The sequence below is a fragment of the Coffea eugenioides genome, chromosome 4, assembly GCF_003713205.1.
Source record: "Coffea eugenioides isolate CCC68of chromosome 4, Ceug_1.0, whole genome shotgun sequence".
Classification (NCBI taxonomy): Eukaryota; Viridiplantae; Streptophyta; class Magnoliopsida; order Gentianales; family Rubiaceae; genus Coffea; species Coffea eugenioides.
Window position 1 is genome coordinate 20,497,127 of NC_040038.1, and position 22,743 is coordinate 20,519,869.

The following is a 22,743-nucleotide window of genomic DNA, read 5'->3' on the forward strand; positions in this document are numbered from 1 at the left end:
TTAGCTGGTGCTAGTATTAATTAATTTGAGGGGGCTCTCTCTCAGTTCAAGAGTTTTTTTTTTTTACATTCGTAACTGATAATCTTTTCGGCTCATAAAATTTTTCGGGGCCAGAATGAGAAAATTCTGCAATGGTCGAATTCACAGAAATTATGGACGGCAGCCACTAATTTGTCTCCGTTAGTCACTAGTTTGTCTACAACGTTTGTCCCATCACGACATTAAAGCCTTGATTGGATGCAGGATTTTTCAGAAAAATTTTCTTGACACATCTCCAATTAGGTCACATCATTATAGGATAATTTTTTTTTTTTCAAAAATTTGCCATCCAATCTACAAAATGCAATGGTGGCAATAAATGACCGTGTATGCAATAGTTGATATGGTCTAAAATTGATGTACAAACCATCCTAATCAAGAACATTGCTTTATATGGTCTACTCCTAGAGCTTTGATAGGGATCAATTTTTCAATCTTTAATGATAGTAAGCCACTATGCTAAAAATCTTTAATGATAGGAACAAGAATCGGGTGGTCCTGTGCTTGAGTTTCTTGCCTAGACCATTAAGAATTGTTTAACTTAATTAATGGGTGATAAAACCGTTATTCTTGCACCTTTTTTGATGGAGAACGTGTAAAAGCATGTTGGTTATTCTCTTAATACGTTTTGTTATTTGTTTAACGCAAGCAATTGATAGGTTTCACTCGTAATTTGTTTTCTAATTAGGTACTTTTTGGCTGGTATTCTAATAGTCTTTTACATAAACAAAGAAGTAATTCTTTGTTTAGTCCCACGTGCATATGCGCAATGCCAGCGTGCCATATTCCGCTCGAATATGTTCATCTGAAGTGATGAAAACTTTTCTCCACATTTTTCGATTTGCTCTTTTTGTTGGGGGATTTTTTTTTTTTTTTTAAAACCATATGGAAAACTATTACACATGGCCTGAAAAATGAGAAAAGAATTTAAAAGAGCATAATTCCAACAAAAATTGTTGTTAATGGAATTTCAATTGTTTTTAGTATCACTTTTCATTTCCATAATAATTTTTGTTAAAAGTAAAATAGGTTGTCATTAACAACACGCGAAATGTTAATAACATTAGACAGGAAAGAAAAGCCAATTTTTTTTTTTTGGAGGAAAGAAAAACCAACGTTCCATTGGAAAGCAGTGTAATGGTTACCATAAAGAATTTTATCACAATTACAAGATGCCCCTCAAGTTTCTGGAATTACATTATCTCACCAACCTATTTCTATTTTTTTATATGATAATAATAAAGGGTGTATCTTGTCACTTGCAATATAGTGCCATTTTGTAAGCTCCATTTCGTTGCAGCATAGGGATGCCAGTAAATTTATATATTGTTCTAATATTTCATGTACAGAATACTAAAGCAGCAATTAGAACAAATTAAATATATCTCATTATCCTGTATGGGTGACATAATTGGTAATATATCCATATATATATATATATTTTAGTTTGTCTGCAGTTGCTCTAGCATGATTTCTTTTTTGATTACTTGTCTATAATTTCTCTGAATCTTTGGCTTTAGACTGTGTTAGGACTTTTTAGCAGAGTTGTAAAATTTCTTTTTCATTTTCAATACTAATTGAGCTTAATTACAAAGGGAATATATATATATATATATATATATACATATACATATACATATATGTGTATATATATATATATATATAAAAATTGGCACTGCAGAAGTAAGGAAGCTTAGGCTCTAATTAACAAGTTTTTCATTGCTAGTGGATCGATTTAACACATCCTTTGGACGTAGTAGTGTTGTAATAAAAAAACTTGTATTCCCCTAGTTTTCTTTATCTTTATTCTTACAAACTTTGTGCTTTATCCCCTGAACAGCCCTTTTGAATATGAAGAAAAAAGAATTAGTATATCGTCGCATAGGTCACTAAAATAATCTAGATTCTCAGAAAACAAATGTGGTAGGCTAGGAATTTTGATAATGAAGCAAAAGATCTTTTTCTTTTGGTTGTCTTTGATGATTACAATGTAGGCACAATGCCTCAAATGATTGAAGAATAAGAACCTCAGCCGAACAATGATATGGCTCACATTTTGTGGGATCCAAATCCTTCTTCCCTGCTGAGAGAATATATTTCTGGGGAAGCTGTTCACAAAAAGCTTTCCTCCTTTTTCCCACCTGTAAAGTAAAGACACAGATGCATTTGGGAATTGAATATCCAAATCACCAAGTGAGTTAAAATATCATCCATATGAAACAAGGTGAATTTGCTTTATGTCCTCCTGTTGGTACTGATTCTTTGTCACATTCATCTTTTTATTATTGTAATTCCAATTTATTTCTTTAGCTCGTATATATGGGATAACGTATACTTATCTGCGTTCAAGATTCTTTACTCGTATATATGCGATAACATATACTTATCTGCATACAAGATTTTTCTCTGTACATATAGAAAAATTTATATAGACCAGATCTATGTGAACAGTGTCTCAAAATGTTGACTCATCCTGAATCCAAATCAACCAAGTGACTATGTACAAACACACAATTCACATGAATCATCATCTACAGCAAAATCTATCACAAATAATAACGACTTTAATTTATGCTTGGATGTGTTACAACCTCATGCCCTAGGATAAATGGATCTCCTGAATTCAAATGAAAAAACAATAATAATCACCCATAACGTTGTTTAAAACTAGTGTAATACAAACGGTGTAAAGGACGATCTCAATGCCACATATAGGTATCTCTACATAATGCCAAATGAACTAAGATAAAGATTATGGTGGGTTACACAGAAACTTACGTGGAGAACTGATGTCAAATGTTCCAAATCTGTTTCCATGCATGGAAGGAACCCTGAAATATATATCCTCCTGTGCAAAGATTGCGGTGGATACGCGTAAAAGTTTGGGAAAGGATTAACAATTATTAATGGGCATCTCCAGTATTCCATAGGTGATTTATGAATCAGTATTCATCAAAGTGAATTGTTAGTTGGCCTAAAGGATTGATCAAAAAAAATTCAGCATGCTATAGGGATTATTCCTTTGACTGCCAATAGGATTTTCTTTACTCTACTGGATTGTGCGTAGCTTCTCTATTCAAAGATTTTCTTGGGAACATTGAGCAGAGCAGCCACTTTTGCTTGTCTGCATGGAATCTTTAGACCCATTAGTTCCTGTATGAATCCTATATTTACAGTATAAAAAGTATTTTGTTAAAGTTCTATATGTAGAAGATGTGACTTTTCATTGGTGGCATGGTCAAAAGAGAAAAGCTTAGTAGTTGGTGGAGATTTTTATTCATGTGCAACTCTGGTTAACTTTGAGTAAATTCAGTTTTTTTAATATAATGCAGGCATGCTGCATACAAGGCAAGATCAGGAATACTTAAAAGGCAAATATATTCTCAGTAAAACAGTGATTGCCACTAATTAAAGCAATGCATTTTTTTTCTTAATGGAACACAAAAGTAATTAGTCTCAATTTAGCCACCTATTAAGGTCTTCATGTCCATTTTTGGGCAGCTTTTTATGTACTTCAAAAGTGGAGAGTGACGAATGAACTTGTACTCCAGAAACCAGAATTTAGTACAAGGGCTTTACACAACAAAATTAACCAGTGATAGTAATTTCTTCTGAATGACGCATTCTTACAATTCTCATTTAACTTTAAAGAAATTCATATTAGGATGTAAAGGAAACGAAATAAACTTGTAGGACAAGTTGAACTGATATATCTTTAATGTTGATTCAAGATAACAACCGGGAGAATCCAAAGATGCAAAGTAAAAGTTAAGTTTGGTAGAAATTTTTACCAAACATCTTTAAAGTAAGAGTTAATATCTTTAATTTTGGTCGAATATCTTTAATGTAGAGATTTTTTGGTAGAAAATTTCTTTCCAAACAAGGCCTAATTTTTGACAGATTACTCGATCTTTCCAAAGTTCTCTGTCCAGTTGGTGAAATCTCTCAGCAAAGCTGATTGTGAATAGGCTATCTATTTCTCTCTTAATCAAACTTTCTCTACCTTCTCTCTATCACATATTTATTAAGCTATTCGTGATTTTCTTAATCTGTGAAATCTAGTCATTTTTCAATTCAGACCGTATCCCTGATAGGTTTAATGTATTTTCTGTCATTAGTGTAAATTTCATAAAATGGAGTATTATATTTTAGATATGTAAAAAAGGCTGATTGTATATAACATGTACATAATTGATTCGATTGTACGCTGATTAGTGCCAGTCCTGAGTCTCCTTTGTCGGAAGAATTTGGAACCTTTTCAGTGGTAACAATAATAGGTACTATATATGAAGTACGTAGAAACAAGAAAAAGCCGAAACGTGAACGGAAATAATTGCTTTGTTCTCGAGCATATCTTCTTCAAAATTACTAAATCTTTGTTCTGCAAATTTGATGTGTATGGGCCGTTCCTATACCCATAATCGGGCCATAAGATCACATTTTCCCAATTGAAATAGTCGTATCATTTTTATCATTGTAGGCACAATAATGTCGTTAATGATGTGAAGAGACACTTAGATAAGTATAATCTTTTATATTTTGTAAATCCATTAAATTTAATGATTTTGCAGATCAAATATATCTGTGACATGTTTTATATATTTTCTGTCATTAGTGCAAATTGTTTTATCAAGCATATCGTGTTGGACGATTTCCGACCAGTTTATTAATAATACATGTTTTATGTATTTTTTACTGTAGGTGCAGATTGCTTTGTCAAACAAATTATACTCAACGATTTTCAACTAGTTTATTAATAATATTGGCTACTTTTTCTTTTATCAAAAAAAGAAAAGTCTACAATTGATGATGTGCATCAGAAATAGATTCCTTGATTAACTCTTCCATCTTTTTTGCTATGGAATTTTAGTTCCTTTCCCCCAAGAATCATCTTTCTCTATTTTCATCATTGGTTTGAAATCCTTGATTAACTCTTCCATCTTTTTTGCTATGGAATTTTAATTCCTTTCCCCCAAAAATCATCTCTCTCTATTTTCATCATGGGTTTTCTTTTTCAAGTGAACCTATTAAATTTATACCGAAATTATCACATAAATGCATGCTCATATTTATTGTCCCTTACATTCAAGTACTTCTCCATTTAACTAATTATTTTTTTAAAAAAAAGAATGACCCTGAAAATCACAGTGGATGCTCGTAAAACAAACCCTTCCATCTCTCTCTTAGTAGATTTCTTTTGATGAAGGTAACCGTCAAGTTAATGACGTAATTAGGAATTCAAGAAATGCCGATGCTCGCGGATATCCTATGTTGTAATAAAAAAAGGAAGAGGGAATGGTATCGATATTTGTCCATTATCGGGAAAGTCATGTACATGCGTGGATATAAATAATCAGCTAGACAAAGTAATAGACTAATACTTGATTCTAGCTCAATCAAATTTGATTAGATAATCTTGGCCACAAAAAGGCTACAAACACGTATGGAGATACTTTTGAAACAAGAATGAAATTAGTGCTGTTTAGGTGCCTTTCAAAGTTTTTTTTTTCTTTTTGGATAGGTGCCTTTCAAAGTTTACTAAGGCACAAATTCCTGTAACGAAGCATATGATTGAATCATCATCTCCATATCTAATTTTGCGTTCTATAATGACAAGGAATCATCATCAGAAAACAGCTGAACTGCTACATTTCTTCATGCTTCAGCAATATAAAAAATTTTCAATGTATAGATGGAAGTAATTATGATCCAAAACTAGTTTTTTGATTCAATTCATATGTTGCAAAGATTTTGATCAAGCTCCAATGATTGCACTTCATCTATAAAGAAACATTCAGATTCACGCGAGTAAAAGGTACAGATTTCCTGGCTAAAGGCTGAAGCAATTTGTAAGGAATTGTGTTCTTGAATCACATGTGAAGCATGCAGTTGGTACAAATGAATGATTTTAACATCATCAAGGATATCTCACTGGTAAGTTGGCATCCATACATAAGTCATTTTCTTCCTTTGAGGCTACATCATTATGGTAATGATTATAGCATCTCTGAGGGCAAGGTATACTTGGCGATATATAATGGTTTGGTGCCTATCTCCCAGCTGGAGAGTTTGTGCTGCCTGACATATGCATACACATTCCAATATTCTTGTGGGTGGAAGGGTAGCAGTGAAGTTACATAACACAAGCATCAAATGAATCTTGAAAGACAAGAAGGTGAATTAGTTCCATAAAAATTAGTTAATTAATTTGATGCACTGGTGCCTGTTAACCTTGAATGACAAGAAGGTGAATTAGTTTGGAAAATATTGGTTAATTAATTTGATGCACTGGTGCCTCTTAATCTTTAATGACAGGAAGGTGAATTAGTTCCATAAAAATGAATCAAACGAGTCTTGAAAGTGTAAAATGTTTTCTCAAAGAATGTTGGGAAATTGATGAAGGATTGGATTTGTCATCTGAAAAAGAATTGAAGCATGCTCTTCATTCTAATTGAGTCAATAAGCTTTTGCATAAGCTTCATGTATGGCAAGGTTTCCACTGTTTTATACTTATTAAAGTAGCAAAAATGAAGATTCAATTAGCCTGTTTAGTCTGTAAACAGAATAAGAACATGACACTGGAATTGGCAAACAAGTACATCAAAAACCGGTTTCAGTTACATCACAAAGCAAGGTACATCACAATAAAGATAGTGCAGACTGCAGAAGATTTTAAATCCAAATGAAAATAGCAAGTGAAGAATTAGCCCTGTGCAAAAGGTTTCAACAATTGAAAGGCCAGGGAAGTGCAACTATTTTTGGCATGAAACAGTTGGTTTTCATTTCTCAAACAAAAAATGCTCACATCTACATGAATTGAATAGCCTCCTATCCAAATGCTTTTAAAGCATGTTTTCGAATGAGAATAGAAGGGCTGAATCCATGAAATGAAAAAATGATACAGGGGCACATTAGACATTGAAAATTTGAAAGGAGTCCACCACAGTGTGCAATCTGTCTTTCATTTTGTCCCACCTCCTCTCATTGGCCCCGGTTGTCAAAGTATAGAACTTCCCTGCATAAATCCAATTCACAGCCCAAATACACAAGCTTCAGAAATTTTTTGAATGCTATTCATGAATACCTTCTCCACGTAGAGGCTTCATGGGTATGCAGAGAGGTAACGGGAGGACATTAAATGCCGTTAATAGTCTCAAGAAACCTTAAATAGAGTTTTTTCTTTCACTCTTATTTCAGGGAGCATAAAGCCTTAAGGACAATAAACTCTTTGCAGACCAAATTTTCTTACCAATTCCTATTTCCTACAGCATAAAAGAATACTCTGATTAAATGTAACATCATTGCTAGAATAGTCCTAAGGCGTCAAGTAGCAGGACAATTATAAAATGTGATGCAAAACAATAACTATCCCCTCAAAGAAGGGAAACTTTGAAACAAGAATGCGAGCAATCATATTTAGACTCAATCACATGTGAAGTTTATTAACAAAATGTGAGAAAGTAAGGGAAAAACTACCACTGTGCTCACTCAATCTAAGTTCTAACTTTATTCGAGGACTGGTCGTCAGAGGGATTTCATAGTGACAGGCTGTTGGTCTGGGTTTTGCTAGAAGTTTGCAACAACTGGAGATAACATGAGGTCAACAGGTGAATATTTCTTAGTCATATTCTTCGGGGGTCAAAATGTTACTACTGAAAAATTTGTGTGGTTAAAAATAGAAGTCAAAAAAGGTCTTAAAATTAGTTTCTTGGGAAAATTTGAGGTATTTTAGGAAAATGACCATAGTTCAACAAAAATTGGATTCTTATTTATCTTGAAAGGTCCACCAGTTGTAGCCAACCACATAGCTGAATTGCTAGAAGGATGAAAGTGAATAATTACAAGTTTCCAAGTGAATTCCATACCATTGCCAACACAGACAGATGTAAGAGCATGTCGAATGAAGTTTGGTGCTTTTGCTACGAACTCAAATGTATAATATGCCTTCCCCTCGATATCATGCTGCAAGCCATGTTCAGACTCATTAGAAAATCATGCAAGGTACACGAGTGGAGAAAAACAAAGGTGCGGACAGCTAAGTCGGGAGAATACATATAATAGAAGACAAAGACAATATAATCTGTATGTTATCCAAAACCATAAGTTCTTCTCCTGTTACAATCTAATCCTTTAGCAATCTTATGCAACTGAGCTAGCAGAATTGGCATACTGATGCCAAAGTTTCTGGACAAAGGGATAATAGCCATCTTCTCATGCCATACATGTAAAAGTTTGACTGACTAATATCCAGGACCATGAACACCAAGGTACCAGCTCAAGATAATGGACAATTTTGTGCAGGATGTCTTTCGCCCGATGCTTCAATTTAAGTGACTAACGATCAAATTTTTTGTGTTAATTAAACTAGACTAATTGTCTACCTATATGGTAAATGGATATGAAACCAGGGCCACTCCAGAGGGTATAAAGAAAAGATTTGTTTATCCTAGACTGATAAGAAACCACTTTTCATCTAAAAAGTGCATGATACACTATTATCAAGTTTTCAGAAAGAGTAGAATTACCACACACAAACAAGTATACACTAGAGTATGTAGAATGTTTCACAAATATTTATCAAAATTTCGAAAGACCTACTGGATTATATTGCGAAGTACTCCTTGTAATCTTAATAATAGCATGACTAAGAATTTCACTCATCCAAAAGATCATCAATGACAGGTCAGGTTTATCAGTTGATACAGTAAGCCACTGTAACTCAAAAAAGTTGATTATTAAAATAGTGAAAGCAATGAAAATAAAGTAGGCGTGTATTGCTTTCACTGAACATTGGAATTGTCAGTAGTATTACTTCATTTTCCAAAGAAAAAGGCACCCACTTTGCTGCAAAATTAGTATGATAGCAGCATAATCTCCAATTGGTGTGAGGCTCAACACATGACAGAATCTGCTTTAAATCAACTGTAGAAACTTTTACCTCTGATGCCTCAATCAGCTTTGCCTTCTGGGAAGGGGGAACCAAAACCTTTCTTATCAGGGTTTCAGCAACCTGAAATTAACAAATTGCCAACCTTGAGACTTCTTTATTCACTAAAAGGTCACCCAGAGAAAGTCATTTAAACCTTCAAAGACTATATGACGTATAAGGAAGAGTAAAATAAGATAGTAAAGAATCACTCAATCAACAAAAACTTTTACTCAAAATCATGTTGCTGTATCGAGGAAAAGTAGTTAAAGACATTATCGACATAGATGGTCAGAGCTCACTTCTATCAAGTGAACAAAGCATGAATATTAGCATACCTCTTGGGGAGAACCTAAGTCTCGAATGTCTTGTTTTCCTGTTGGAATCATATTTATGCTGACACTTTCAAGTGGTTCAATAACATCTTTAAAAACCTTGTCTTGTCCTTCAATAACGACTTCCTGGCTCATGAGAATAATTATCATGAGCATTTGAAGAAGGCACAGGACAAGAAGGAAAAGTCAAGCTTTATCGGCACAATGAGCTTCCTTAATGACTGTGTGCAATGAGAAATTACACTAAAAAATGCAGAATAAACCAGAGACTTAGACCTGCCACCCGAAGGGGTACAGGAAGGAGTATCCATCCTTCTTGTCTGTGACTGAGATGAATCCCTTCTTAGTTTCTGCAGCAACTGAGTCATATCAAAGGTGTGGTCTTAGGATATGAGCCACCAATAAGTCAGCATAGTAGCACAAATTTCCTCCCACCCCAATCGTATCCCCAAGATAAAAAGAGAAAACAAAAGTTGAAATTGCAACTAAAATTGGAAAGCACATGATTGACAAGCAAAGGGAAGAAAGACAAAACATACAAACTATGGCTGCAAAATCCAACTAAAGAAAATTGGGGAAAGTATAACATACATGATGTTGAGGTCTTGCATGGCAAGAATAGCCAAGGGGTAAGTGTTGCTCCCAGCGCAAGCAGTTGGCGCCTACCTGGTTCATCTGAAAAGAATTTGAAAAGAAAAACGGATATTGGTCATATAGACAAGTTAACAAGGTCGAAAGTTGGTACGAAGAACTACACCCTGATGCCAAAGTACTAGCGTGAAGTATAAATTGTCCGCACAAGTTATGTTGCCTAGAGAGATGTTAAAAGTTCAATGCGTCTATATATGGGCATATGTTTTGTAGCTATTGACATAGACTTCAGTCGAGGCAAGAATGTCAATACCACAGGCTTTCTTTTTGGTCCGGATTCATAAAAATAAATATTAGACATTTTCCTTAATCTGATCTACACATATATAGCTAGAAGAAAGGCTTCAGACTAGAACCAACCTAAGCAAGGGGACTTTGAAGCTTCATGTACTTGTTCTGCCTTGACGAGTAAAGCTACACCTCTTCGACACTGGCCATACCTATACAGCCCTAACTGATGCATCAAATTCACTATATAAATACGAGGACAAGGATGAAAAGCGAACATATATACTTTTCGCATTGCTAGGGCAGAAAGAGTATTCGAAGGGAACCTGAGTTGATGCACCTGGCAACAGCAAATGATCAACTAGAAGTGTATTTTGCAATGACATCATCTCAAGTTACAGTTCTTAAACTGCAAAATCAATTAACACGATAATGAAGGTCACAGAATCTTGAATTAAGCATGTCTTAGCAAGTGATTTTCATTACCTTGTCACCTCTAACACTGCCTCTTCCCTCCCCACCTAGGGAGAGAGAGAGAGAGAGAGAGGAAAAATAATAAATGAAAAGAAAAGAAGAAAAGAAGGCAAAAGAAAAAGGAAAACTTGGAGTTTGCCTAAGTTGGTATCTCTGCAGAATTTGGATGCAGTGACAAAATAGGTATTAAAGCAGTCGAATCCACCTCACATGACAAAAAGCAACTGATATTAATTTCAAATAATTCTTTTGCAGTCAAATATTAACAGCCCAAAACTGAAATGTCCCACACCGGGGGTGGAGAAAGGAAAGGGAATGAAATACAAAATATAATGTCCGGCCCATCAGGTTACTGATAACTTTGGGTTTAACTATTTTGGACCCGTGATTTCAGCTGAAAAAGGGTATTGGGCACAGGGCCACCTCTAGAATCTGCGCACAACTAAGTGGATACTTTGAATTGTAACTGGCTTTGTGAGGACACAAAGCTCTAAAGGTGGGGGGAGAGTGAAATGTCCCACACCAGGACGGAGAAGGGTAAGGGAATGAAATATAATATATAACGTCCGACCTATCGGTTACTGATAACTTTGGATTAACCATTTTGAACCCGTGGTTTCACCTCAAAAATGTATTGGGTCAGCCCAACGGGTGCGGGGTGTTACAAAAACATTCCCAGATTGAAATAGCAGCTCATTTTCCCATTAGGCAGTTGTATAGGAATAACAGTCAAATATCTCAAGATCAATGCTAGTCATAAGAATCTAAAAGGGAATGGAGTTGTAATCTAAGTCCGGCTGCCCAAGTTGAATTGTGAGAGATTTTTATTAAATCTTTTACTTTTTAATATCTTTTTTAATTTCTGTTTTTTGTTTTCATTGTAAAAATATTTAGGAGGAGGCTAACCCATTCCTAAGCCATGCAGCCAACTGGACCCAACGGGACTTTCACTAATTCTTACAAACCGAATACCATGTCTAAAGTGTTACAACCTTAAAAACTAGGCCTTTCTCAAAGAAATTTCATATCCAAGAAATGAAGAACACTTCAACAGTTACAATAAATGGCAACTACAAAAATTGCTTTCCACCAAACAAAAAACTACAAAAAGATTGTGGCATTTGCCTTCTGAATAAACAACATTCAAGCAAAAGAAAAGAAAAATTATAGCAGGTTATGAATTCTTGAAGAATGTAGCCAACAACTATCATGCCACCACGATTTTGCATTTATCCAAACAACATGCCCAAAAAGAATAAGAATGCAGCAACTTCAACCTCCCCATGACAGAATTCTACCCAAAGAAACTGAAAAAGAACACAAATGAATGCAAAGAAAGTGCCTTACTCGGCCTTCAGATTTTTTGCGGCGAAGTCAGCTCCTGGTTCTTTCTTTAGCTTCCAAGTTCCCCCAGAATTTGCTGATACCACATCTATCAAATCTTTCCTTCTGTATGTCCACATACTTTACTCTCCCCGTTTTGTGTGGCTGTTTTTATGAAAAGACGCAAAACACCCTCAGTTACTGGAAATGAAGGTGACAACCAAGGCCTTTTTCGTCATATCGCAAATTCAATATCAACCCGATTGGCAACCCACAACACAAGATACCTTTCGGTACAGGGATGGAATCCGAAACCGACCCGTTTACAGCAAACGTTCTCCCAAACCCCCAAAAACCCCCAGATAGGAAGCTTTTCAGACTCCACCATTTCTCCCCGGTCTGTTAGACGCACTGCACACACTGAAAATGCCTAAACCCACCTTCCCGTTACCCCCTCTCCACCTTCGGAAACTTCTCCGCTCCTTTTCTTCATCAGTAATAGTCACCAGACAACGGACCCCTAAACATCTCTTCCTCTCCCAATCTCCACCACCGCTCCACCACCCATTTTCCCACCCCATTACCATTACCCGTGCCGCCAATGCCAGCCACTTTCTGTTGCACCACCCCTTTTCCTTGAGACGCTTCTGCGCCTCCTCCTCCTCCCCTACCGATGATGATTTATCAGCAACAGAGAGGGACCCTTTTGCAGAAGAAGAAACACTTGCCCAGTCTCTTGCTTATGAGCTTCTCAAAGACCCAGATTTGGAATCCTTGTCCTTATCTCAAAGATTGGATCTCTCTTTTGCACATGTAACTCTGACGCCTTCCTTGGTTTTTAACACACTCAGTCTTTCCCTTGATGCTGGGCGGACAGTTCTTGATTTTCTCAAATGGGTAAGTTCAAGACCCAATGCTTTTGATGTTGACGATGAATTATTTTCCTATTTTGTGGATTATTTTGGGAGGAGGAAGGATTTTAAGGCTGCCCATGATGTTCTTGTTGATGGGATTGGAAAAACTGGGTGGAAATCCTTTGAATCTTTGGTTGATAGGCTAGTTAGGGCCGGCCGGCCCACGCAAGCTGTAGCATTGTTTGAGAAAATGGAGACGGAATATGGGCTGAAGAGAAATTTGGATTATTTGAAACTGATCGTGTCCAAGCTCTGTGAACATGGTTTTGCTAGTTATGCTGAGAAAATGGTGAAAAGTTTGGCTAATGAGTTTTTCCCTGATGAGTACATCTGTGATGCTTTGATTAGAGGGTGGTGTGTTGATGAGAAACTGGACGAGGCGAAGAGGTTAGCTGGAGAAATGTATAGGGGAGGGTTTGAGATTAGTACTTTGGCTTATAATGCTATTCTCGATTGTGTGTGTAGGCTTTGTAGGAAAAAGGATCCGTTTCGTCTTCAATCTGAGGCTCAGAAGGTGTTGGTGGAGATGGAAGAGATAGGTGTTCCACGAGACGTGGAGACCTTCAATGTGTTGATTAATAACTTGTGTAAGATTAGGATGACAGAGGATGCCATGAAATTGTTTTATAGGATGGGTGAGTGGGGGTGTTATCCAAACGAAACAACATTTATTTTGATGATTAGGAGTTTGTATCAAGCAGCCAGGGTCGGAGAGGGTGATGAAATGATTGATAGAATGAAATCGGCGGGGTATGGGGATGCACTTGATAAAAAAGAATATTATGGGTTGCTGAAGATATTGTGCGGGATTGAGAGGATTGATCATGCTATGACTGTCTTTGTGAAAATGAAAGAGGATGGTTGCAAGCCAGGGATCAAGACTTATGATTTGTTGATGGGGAAATTATGTGCTCATGGGAGATTGGATAAAGCAAATGTTCTCTACAAGGAAGCAGAGAGTAATGGGGTGCCTGTTGAACCCAAAGCTTATAAGTTAGATCCTAGGTTTGTAAAGAAGAAACCTACTGCTGTGAAGGAGGAGAAGAAGAGGGAAACTTTGCCTGAGAAAATGGCTAGGAAAAGGAGAACTCTTAAGAAGCTTAGACTAAGTTATGTAAAGAAGCCAAAGCGAATGATGCGTCGAGCTTTCTGATAACCAATTTGATTGTATCGATACCATTTTCCAAGAGGTGCAAGGAATTTTTGTTCCTTTAAAATATGTTTTACAGATAGGCTGCTTAGAAAATGCCCTTTTCTCATTTTATTTTTGTTTGGTTATTGATTTTGATATTACAGTTGGCTAAATGGAAATGTGATCATGAGATTTTCTTTTTTTAAACATACGTTGAATTCGCATTGTCGATGACGATTGTAGGCAATAAGATGCTTGTGGTCTTGCAGCTCATGATTATTTAGTTGTACAATGCATATAATTCAACTCAACCTGTGCAGCTTTACCGCCATTACAGGTATCTCCTGTCACTGTTTTGTTTTTCTTTTATATTTCTACCTAACATACGGGTATTAGAAACTTTCAGCCGTATGGTTTCGCTAAGCATTAAGTATATGATTCATCTTATTAGGATGCATGCCATTATGCTCTATAATCTAGACTACCTGAGATATTGCGTTTAAATTTCTGTTCTTTATACTTGTTGGTTCGTTGATGAATTTCTCATCTAAATTTGATGGATTTTAGGTTTACTCTTTGCCTGAAAGCCAATCATTTGCTGATTGCTATTCCTTTGGTAGACAACTGGATTTATTTCCCTAGCCCTTCTTTTTGCCATTTGAAGTTGTTTACCTTCGAGTAATCTAACTTCCTAGGTTACTCAGACTTTTCACTTTGCACTATGTTCCTATTTGTGACCCTTAATTTTGCACTAGAGTACCTGTGGTGATGAGATTCCCGTGCCTTAGTCCGAGTAACATAGCTAATTTCTGACATGGTGTGTTGTTCGTTGGGTGGCTGTAATTATTTGAATCATTGGTAGGCCTTTTATGCAAGTTTTGCGCCAGTCACTTTTAGTTGTATTTCTATTTGATGTTTTGTGCCTATGTGCCTGTCAGTTACTTTTGAGGTATAATTTGCTTGGTGTGTCTTCAGCCTTTCAACAGATATGTAAAGGATATTGTGCACGTAATACTCAGATACTCTTTAAAGGGAATTTTAAATGGATCCATAAATCCGTGTTTGGTTATCTTAAGCTGCAAAATGAAATCTTCACACCATCTCCGGTCATGTAAAACATCCACATGGATCTTTGTGCAACCAGGAGGTAAAAATAAACTGCATGAGACCAGTTTATTCGCATGGGAGCTGTCAAGTTGCTTAATGCAGTTTTAACTTGGGTTCCTGTATTTGATTTCGTACTCATTGCTTATATTTTTCTTATCTCACTTGCCGTCTCAAATCTATTGTGGTGACCAAATCTTCTTCCAGACAAAAAAATTTGTATTTTGCTTGTAAAACACGCTCTAGCGCTAAGGAAAGGTTCAGTTCAATAGATTTACTAGTTAATCTAATTACACACATTCATTTTAATTAATATGATATAAGTGTGCCATTCAACCAATTCTAGTACCCCTCTATCCTGTTCTTGCGTTGGTGCAGAAGTGAGTGTGGAAAGAAAGCGGCGGGTCACTAGAACATAGCAAAATTCCCCAATTTTTCGCTGCACCAGTGCTGGATTTTCTGCCAAAACAAGATCTTCTATAATACTTTGATCCAACTATGCCGTTTACCACTAAAAAACGGTTGAAGGGAGAGGCTCCACAATGCCATAATCTCAAAGAAGGGTCAAAGTCAAGTGAAATTGATTTGTAAGTGCAAAACCCTACATAAAGTTCCTATCTGGGAGTATTAATCAAACCATATGCGACGAACTACAAAATTCAATGCCAAACACGAGAAAATTTAAAGATGAGTTGTTCTGCCCAGGCTCTTCATCATCCGTGCCATTTCACACCAATTTTGATGCCACAATGGTATGACAAAACCTTCTCAAAGCACCTAGAGAATCTCCTTCCAGAACCGTATTGACCTATCAGCCCCACAAGAAGCAAAAGCTGCCTCTGTTGGTGAATGCTCCAACCATTGTGGAGCACCAACATGGTTTGAAGGCCATCGAGCCACTTTTTCTGCTGTAAGTGCATCCCAAACTACAATCTACAACTCAAAATCTAACAATCAATCTCGAATAAATGGTAATTATATGTTCACAATAGTAAATCCAAAAAATTGACCAACCTCATTTGTGGCTTCATCAATGGACAAGATGAACTCTTCTGTGTCATTAAAAACTGCCTATTTCAAACACATCGAGCTTTTGTTAGTCCACACATGCAATTTGCACAAGTATCTGACTGGAGATCTGGTAAACTGTTTGAATGCTGACAGGACTTTATGTAATGGACTATGGACTATGGCTAACTAGGCCAAAGTTTCTTGCACCGGTTATTTGGCTAGCCTGCCGCCTATGTTGATATATATATATATATATATATATATTTGTGCAAGTGGAAGGTCTCGAACTCAAGATCTCTCACTTACACTCCCTCCCCCCATGTCACCCAATCCATCCCTCCTCTCCCCCTCCAATATATTTTTTCTTTTCATCCTTTTTAACCGCATATATAATCATCTTTGCGAGCTTTATGTTCACATCAGAATGTCCGTAAGACTTAATCTATCAGGTACTGCATATTCAACTGATTCTTTAAATTAAGAAGGGTATTTTAAGGACTGTCAAGGACCATATTAGATATTTCTGAAGATAAGATGATTATTTGGATTATAAGTACAACATGTTCCAATATACTTTATTGTGCAATTATCTCATTCATGAAACCTTGGATCAATATCATAAAATTTAATCTTCAATAGGACAAGAAACCATAATGTCAAGACAGATTTTTATTTATGTTTTTTTAAAAATTTTTTAAATGCCAAGCCAGATATGTAGACTTCTTCAAAATGACATAGTAAGATACAATGAAAACAGAAACAGCAGAAAGAAGCTAGTACACATTACTCGACTACTAGAAACATCTCTTAATTACCATAATCCAGCTGAAGATGAGATTGTGTACTAACACCAAGAGAAAGAAAAGAACCTTGTCACATACCTGGCACCGCAACTGTGTATGTGTGGCTCCAAGATATTGCTTAACTAATCTTCCAGTGCCAACTTCCCAGAGCTTCACAGTAGAATCTTTTCCACAAGAGAGAACATACCTGGGAGTTTAATAATTGAATAGGGTCACTCGTAGGAATTCTAACAGCAATTCATGCGTAGCAATTCCCATTCCACATAAAAGTGGCTTGGTGCATAAAACATGACTCAACATGTAGATAATACAAGTGAGAGATCCATAGATTAGCCTCTGTTTCTACGTAAGGAGGAAAAACAATGTCTGATTGAAAAATTGCACTTGTTGCAAAGCATTTTGTCACATATAAAAGAAAGCTGGATATGACAAGATTATTTGACAAATAAACCTTCTTCAAACTTGATTATGTTGCTATTCTTTTTCTTTCCCAATAACAAAATTTTGATCAGAAGAAATATTTGCAGCAATAAGCATAGCTGACTGTGGTAATTATAGGCTATCACCATTCACGATCAATGTTTTACATACTTTTCGTCCTTTGTCAAATCTGCACTTGTGGCCTCAGCTGCTCCATGTGCACCAATTATAGTGCGCCCACAATTGGCACTTATCCCATCCCACAACCGTATAGCACCATCCTTAGATGCAGTAACATACATACTACCAGTAGATGAGTACCTCACCTGTAAGATGCAAACTAATGTGAAGCATCCGCATTATTATTCAAGTGGACTACCAATGCCTTTGTAGCTTCAAACCCCAAATGCACAAAAGAAGATAAAAGCAGGGAGGAGTCTCAAGTCTAAAAGGTGCTAGTTTTACCTGATTTATGGCTCCATTAAGACCAATATCTTGGATATTTGCGGATAAATAACATTGAAAAGTATTAACATCATATAAATGTGCAACTGGATGATCAGTTCCTGTATTAATTTCATCTCCTTGTTAGAAACCCATATGACAGGAGAGTAGTTCAGAATACTAGTAATTCAGGTACTAATCACTTAGTCTGGAAGCAACCTCTTCCAGCGTATTTCATGAAGTCACGCTTAGAAGTATCAAACAACAAAGATGCTGTGTGGCTGCGATATAGTTTAGACACTGTGACTATAATCTTAACAAGAGATTTCAAAATAGAGTGATATGACTACAATGATTGATAAATACCGTGTAGCATAAGATACACAAAAATGATATAGCTTGGCATATAAACCCCAATGGTGATCAATTGCTAAAGTGCATAGCATATGTAATACGAAGGAATAAGTAGAAACCAAAAATGTCGTGTATCACATTAATGCTCCCAACACTTGATCACCAACTAATCTGTCACATTAGGAAGCTCATAACTCCAAAGAAAGTAGTAGTGTCCAATGTGTCTGAATGCCACTTAATTCATTATAAATATCATAAAGTTAAACATGTGGGGAAGAAAAGTTTAGTCGTCCAAGAAGCAAAAAGATTGAGTAGAAAGTCGATGAAAATTCGATTTTTATGGACCGCTAAAAACATCAATATTGTACATCAAAATATCAGTCATGCACCTTAAGTACAACTTAGAAGGCTGAGTTTCAGACCATTACTAGTTCTACCAAGATTAACCTAAAGGTATGGTCCATACATGCATATTACGAAAGGATTATGCTTCAAAATCTACACAAAGTTTTCATAATAGCTAGGGATAAAACAATGAAACAGCAATCTCAAGACTGATGCAGCTATCCTTTGTATTCAAAGTACAGATGTAATAGAATATACTGACCTGCCAAAAGAAATTCGCCAGAAGGGTGAAATGATACTGACCTCACAATGTGAGTATCCTGTCAAATGTGATCCAAAATTGAAAACTAACTGCCAGAAAACTACATATATCATAAATTCTTGTCTCCATTCAAGAATGAATCTGAACAGATAAAAGTCTAACCTGAATAACTCTAAATGCTTTCTTTGCTGCCGTCTTGGAAAAATCAAAGAACCTTTAGAAAAAGCATTTCAATAAGATATATCCAGGATTGCATTATCGAGAACACACAAGAGACATTTTCCAGCATATCATCAATAATTATCTTCAATGAATGGAAAACAAAAAGAATCCAGATGTAAGTATGCTAAATACTGTACTTTATTGTATGATCCTTAGCCCCAGATACAAGAACTGTATTTTGAGGATGAAAATCCAAGTCATTTATTGGCTGCAGGGGAAATAGAGCATTAGATAAAAGTTAGATGAACTTTTGACATGAGAAAAATCATCTCAACCAAAAACCATTGTGCAAGTCAATAACTAGGTCTTTTGAAAATAAATCATTAGTTAGAGGCATTAGAGTTATACAAGCATATACATTATCTTCAATTAGGCTTCAAAACCACAACAGAAACCTTGTTGTCTTTTCTCCCTCTCATTTGATTTTTTCCTTTTCATTGTTAACATAGACTCTGAGAAAGTAAAGAACAAGTCCAAAAACTAGAGTAGATACAAAAATCAAAATAAGTAGAACTGCAATAATTTTATGCAAGGTGTTTCTTTAAACAAAAAATGCAGTAGAAAATACAAGTGACTACATTCTCCAAAAAGCAGGACCAAGTGTCTGTAATTTTGGAAGGTTTAGACACGACTAACATTGAGACCCAAGCAATTCCTCATACATTAATGTTTTTCTGCCAGTCTACATTCTGTAATTAACTGGACATACAAGAAAACCAGAGGTATAATTCAGAAAGATTCAGCAATGGCTACCAACTGATCAAGCAAAACTGAAGGGATGTGCTAGGCTACTCCAAGTTCAATTATCTAGTAAGATCCATAGAAGCTCAATGGAAAGAGTGTGCTAGAGATTTAGCGTATATACTGAGTCAGGGAATACTTCAATTCCCCAACACAAATAAAATCTAGATTTACTATGATGAAGACAATAAATGTGAAAATTTACTTGAACGTGATCATAGAATGTCCCTATGATAGGCCGTACAGGGCCATCTCCTGCATCTCGCAGCATCATTTGCTTGATTTTTGATATCTGCACATGGGTTAGTAGCCAAGAAGGAAGTGAGAAATGAAATGAAAACATGCATAACAAAAAAAAAAAAAAAGACACAAGGGATAAACACCTCAAACAGTTTAATTGATGTGTCAACACTGCCAGTTGCAAGAAACCTTCCATCAGGACTAAATCTTGCACATCTTGCGACATTCTGCATGAAAACATTATCTCCTATGAATTTAAGAATTAGCTTTTGGAATGTAGCTCTGAATAGTACATCATAAGAAGAATATTATCATGGACATCAAAGGGGCACCTTGTGCTCTGAGACATGTCGTGTCTCATGCTTTGGAAAGCTCTTTGATGATCCTTTAGTATCAAGCATGGCACTATTAGGCAAGTGAAGCAAAAAGCAATTGCACTCAGTACATATCATTGCTGTTTCCAAAGATCATGAACATCAACAAGTAGTGTGCTGCATTTTTAAGTGTAAAATGCTCGTACAGTTGTAGGATGGGAAGTAAACAAAACACAATGAAATGCATGACTTGAAAAACTACAAACAAGTGGCATTTTGGCCCAGACGAAAGAACCTTAGTTCTCACCCACGTCTCATTTTCAGATCTACTTCAAGTGAATCCAAACCTGAAATTTTGCATTACTAGTTCTTGATTTAGGACTTATGCACACAGCATGAACTAATAAAATTTTCTGGTTTGGGGTTATATATAAATTACAACCATGAGAGTTTTCATACTAAAACTTATCCCATTAACATGCAACTTCAAGTCTCACTTTTACCTTGATTGATATTTGACTTAGGTATCTCTCCTGACTACCTTATATGCGTTTGAATAAATATTATCTTTCATTTTTTTAATTGGTATTCAATAAGTACTTCAGATGTAACAAATTAGATCGCATAACCTAGACTGATGAGGAAATATGGTGGTTTAAAGGAGGATTGCCTGAAATCAAGAGCGGCACGTGGAGCTGCAATGGAATCATATCCTGCATGTCTATTTGACTCTAAAAATGCAGCTGTAGAAACTCCTCTTAACATCTCATCTTTCTCCACTGCAAGACCCTGCTAACCACTTTAAAATACTAGAAATCCATTTTGCCATAGGCAATAAATAACTAAACATAAACACACAAAGAAGAACCAACAAAGTAGGCCAACTCAGAATCGGGACCTTACCAAAGAATACAAACCTTGGCCACCAGTTCAAGAAGCTTGCTAGGAGGAGCTTCAACATTTAATGGAGTCATAGTAGCCAAAGCCACCGTACTTGCAGCCTGTGAAAAATTCGAACTAGTGGCTTAGGACTCTGAAAAGCCTGATTCATTAGCAAATATTGCGCAAGACAGGACTGGGGATAAAAATGTATATGAACATGTGGACATAAAATACAAGTAGGTTATAGGATATAACCATAAAGTAGTCACAGAAGATACAAATTTTCAAAAACCAAGTACACAGGCAGACTGTATTGCATGAGTAGGATATAATCCTAGCCATACATCAAACTTTAGCATAGATACATGTTCAGGTTCTTTGAAAAATACACAGAACTGAATGGATTAGAGAGCCATATTATCCCAACAATCATATGTTTCATAGGTTAAATGCAGAGGTTGTAGAAACAATCATTGGATTCCTCTAATTCATGTCATAACATAATTATGCATTTATGTTTCCCTAATAATTTCACCTTTTCATAAAAAATCACTTTTACATGTTGTGTGTTAAGATTTCCTAGAAACTCATACATATCATTTTCATCGTTGTTTAACAAAGATGAACCCTACCTTCTTATAAAGTATAGCACCCTCTCATAAATTATCAACTCCGAAAGCGTCCAAACTTTTTACTAGGAACTTTTTAGCAGTGACATGGTTCTTGAACTTGTAATCAACAGTGTCCAGCTACTTATGAGAAATCAGAGTATCCATGCTTCAAAGCGTATAACTTCAATGCCAAGTGAATTTTCAACTTAATATAAACCGAATAATGGACAAATCCCTCCTAAAAAATTGTTGTAATTCAGAAATGAACTCATGCCAGATGTGAAAATTAATTCCTTGAACTAATCTCATACATTGAGCTTCTAAATTCAAGTTAACAAACTAAAAACCAAATTCGTCTCCAAAAAATGATCTGTTGGTCATTTAGTTTATCTCCAACAACAACAATAAATTTATAAACATAACAAAATTCCACAGAACAAAAACAAATAAAATTATCACGGAAAGGAGAATTATGCAGGAAAAATCTAAAAACTATTAGCAGTATCGAAATACCTGATTGAGATTGTTGTCACGAAGATGAGCAACAATTAGTGAATTAACGTGTCGATAGAGCTTTCCATCCTGAAGTGTCTGCTCCAACCTGTTATTGTTATTCGTGCTCTCCATTCTCTGTTTTGTACTGGTGGCAAGGCTGCCGCTACTGCTGCACTTTTCGGGATAAATAAAACTACAGTTAAATACTCAGACTATGAGCAAGAAAATCTACTTGGAACATAAGCAAGAAAATCTTGCTGCTAATACGTCTTTGTTAAGATGGGTGATGGGCAACGTGGCCTGAACGTACGGTGTATCGGCGTTCAGAATTTTCCTGGTGAAGAGGAGGAGAAGAATATTTTTGCTAATTTGAAAACGATTTTGAACCCAAAAAAATATTAAGAAATAAAGAAAAAGATGTCCTTAGTCCTAAAATTCAAATAGACAAAGTAAAAAATCAAGTAGGCTTTGGG

The 22,743-nt window shown here is 35.9% G+C and overlaps 3 protein-coding genes across 7 annotated transcripts; 1 reads left to right on the forward strand and 2 right to left on the reverse strand.

The window, feature by feature from the left end:
• Window positions 1-6,707: 6,707 nt before the first annotated feature.
• LOC113768004 (psbP-like protein 1, chloroplastic) lies at window positions 6,708-12,092 on the reverse strand. Its single transcript, XM_027312215.1, has 9 exons — window positions 12,001-12,092; window positions 10,506-10,588; window positions 10,312-10,405; window positions 9,892-9,975; window positions 9,577-9,659; window positions 9,304-9,426; window positions 8,978-9,049; window positions 7,905-8,001; window positions 6,708-7,054 (listed from the first exon to the last, which is right to left on the reverse strand). The coding sequence occupies exons 2-9, from the start codon at window positions 10,566-10,568 to the stop codon at window positions 6,951-6,953; spliced, it is 720 nt and encodes a 239-aa protein (XP_027168016.1). The 5' UTR covers window positions 10,569-10,588; window positions 12,001-12,092; the 3' UTR covers window positions 6,708-6,950.
• A 278-nt stretch (window positions 12,093-12,370) lies between these two features.
• Window positions 12,371-14,306, forward strand: LOC113768149 (pentatricopeptide repeat-containing protein PNM1, mitochondrial). The gene has a single exon (XM_027312398.1). The coding sequence runs from the start codon at window positions 12,403-12,405 to the stop codon at window positions 14,041-14,043; it is 1,641 nt and encodes a 546-aa protein (XP_027168199.1). The 5' UTR covers window positions 12,371-12,402; the 3' UTR covers window positions 14,044-14,306.
• Window positions 14,307-15,669: 1,363 nt separating this feature from the next.
• On the reverse strand, window positions 15,670-22,504 carry LOC113767386 (cleavage stimulation factor subunit 50). Of its 5 annotated transcripts, none has more exons than XM_027311457.1 (14): window positions 22,289-22,496; window positions 21,200-21,283; window positions 20,953-21,071; window positions 20,301-20,373; window positions 20,112-20,195; window positions 19,934-20,020; window positions 19,125-19,195; window positions 18,928-18,979; window positions 18,766-18,823; window positions 17,826-17,926; window positions 17,532-17,686; window positions 17,019-17,127; window positions 16,141-16,197; window positions 15,670-16,059 (listed from the first exon to the last, which is right to left on the reverse strand). In XM_027311457.1, exons 1-14 carry the CDS (start codon window positions 22,400-22,402, stop codon window positions 15,904-15,906), a joined length of 1,320 nt encoding a protein of 439 aa, XP_027167258.1. In that variant the 5' UTR covers window positions 22,403-22,496; the 3' UTR covers window positions 15,670-15,903. The 5 variants fall into 5 exon arrangements, with proteins under 5 accessions (XP_027167258.1, XP_027167259.1, XP_027167262.1 ...); XM_027311458.1 differs by having other exon boundaries at window positions 20,953-21,061; window positions 21,186-21,283; window positions 22,289-22,376; XM_027311459.1 differs by having other exon boundaries at window positions 15,967-16,059; window positions 16,141-16,193; window positions 22,289-22,504.
• Window positions 22,505-22,743: the final 239 nt, after the last annotated feature.

Coding starts and splice junctions, on each gene's coding strand:
- LOC113768004 (XM_027312215.1), bottom strand. CDS start 10,568: ATGATGTCATTGCAAAATACACTTCTAGTTGATCATTTGCTGTTGCCA. Junction 9,660..9,891: donor ATGCAAGACCTCAACATCAT/GTATGTTATACT, acceptor GATATGACTCAG/TTGCTGCAGAAACTAAGAAG. Junction 9,427..9,576: donor TGTACCCCTTCGGGTGGCAG/GTCTAAGTCTCT, acceptor CTCATGAGCCAG/GAAGTCGTTATTGAAGGACA.
- LOC113768149 (XM_027312398.1), top strand. CDS start 12,403: ATGCCTAAACCCACCTTCCCGTTACCCCCTCTCCACCTTCGGAAACTT.
- LOC113767386 (XM_027311457.1), bottom strand. CDS start 22,402: ATGGAGAGCACGAATAACAATAACAGGTTGGAGCAGACACTTCAGGAT. Junction 19,196..19,933: donor CATTCTATGATCACGTTCAA/GTAAATTTTCAC, acceptor TTTCCCCTGCAG/CCAATAAATGACTTGGATTT. Junction 16,198..17,018: donor ATACACAGTTGCGGTGCCAG/GTATGTGACAAG, acceptor TGTTTGAAATAG/GCAGTTTTTAATGACACAGA.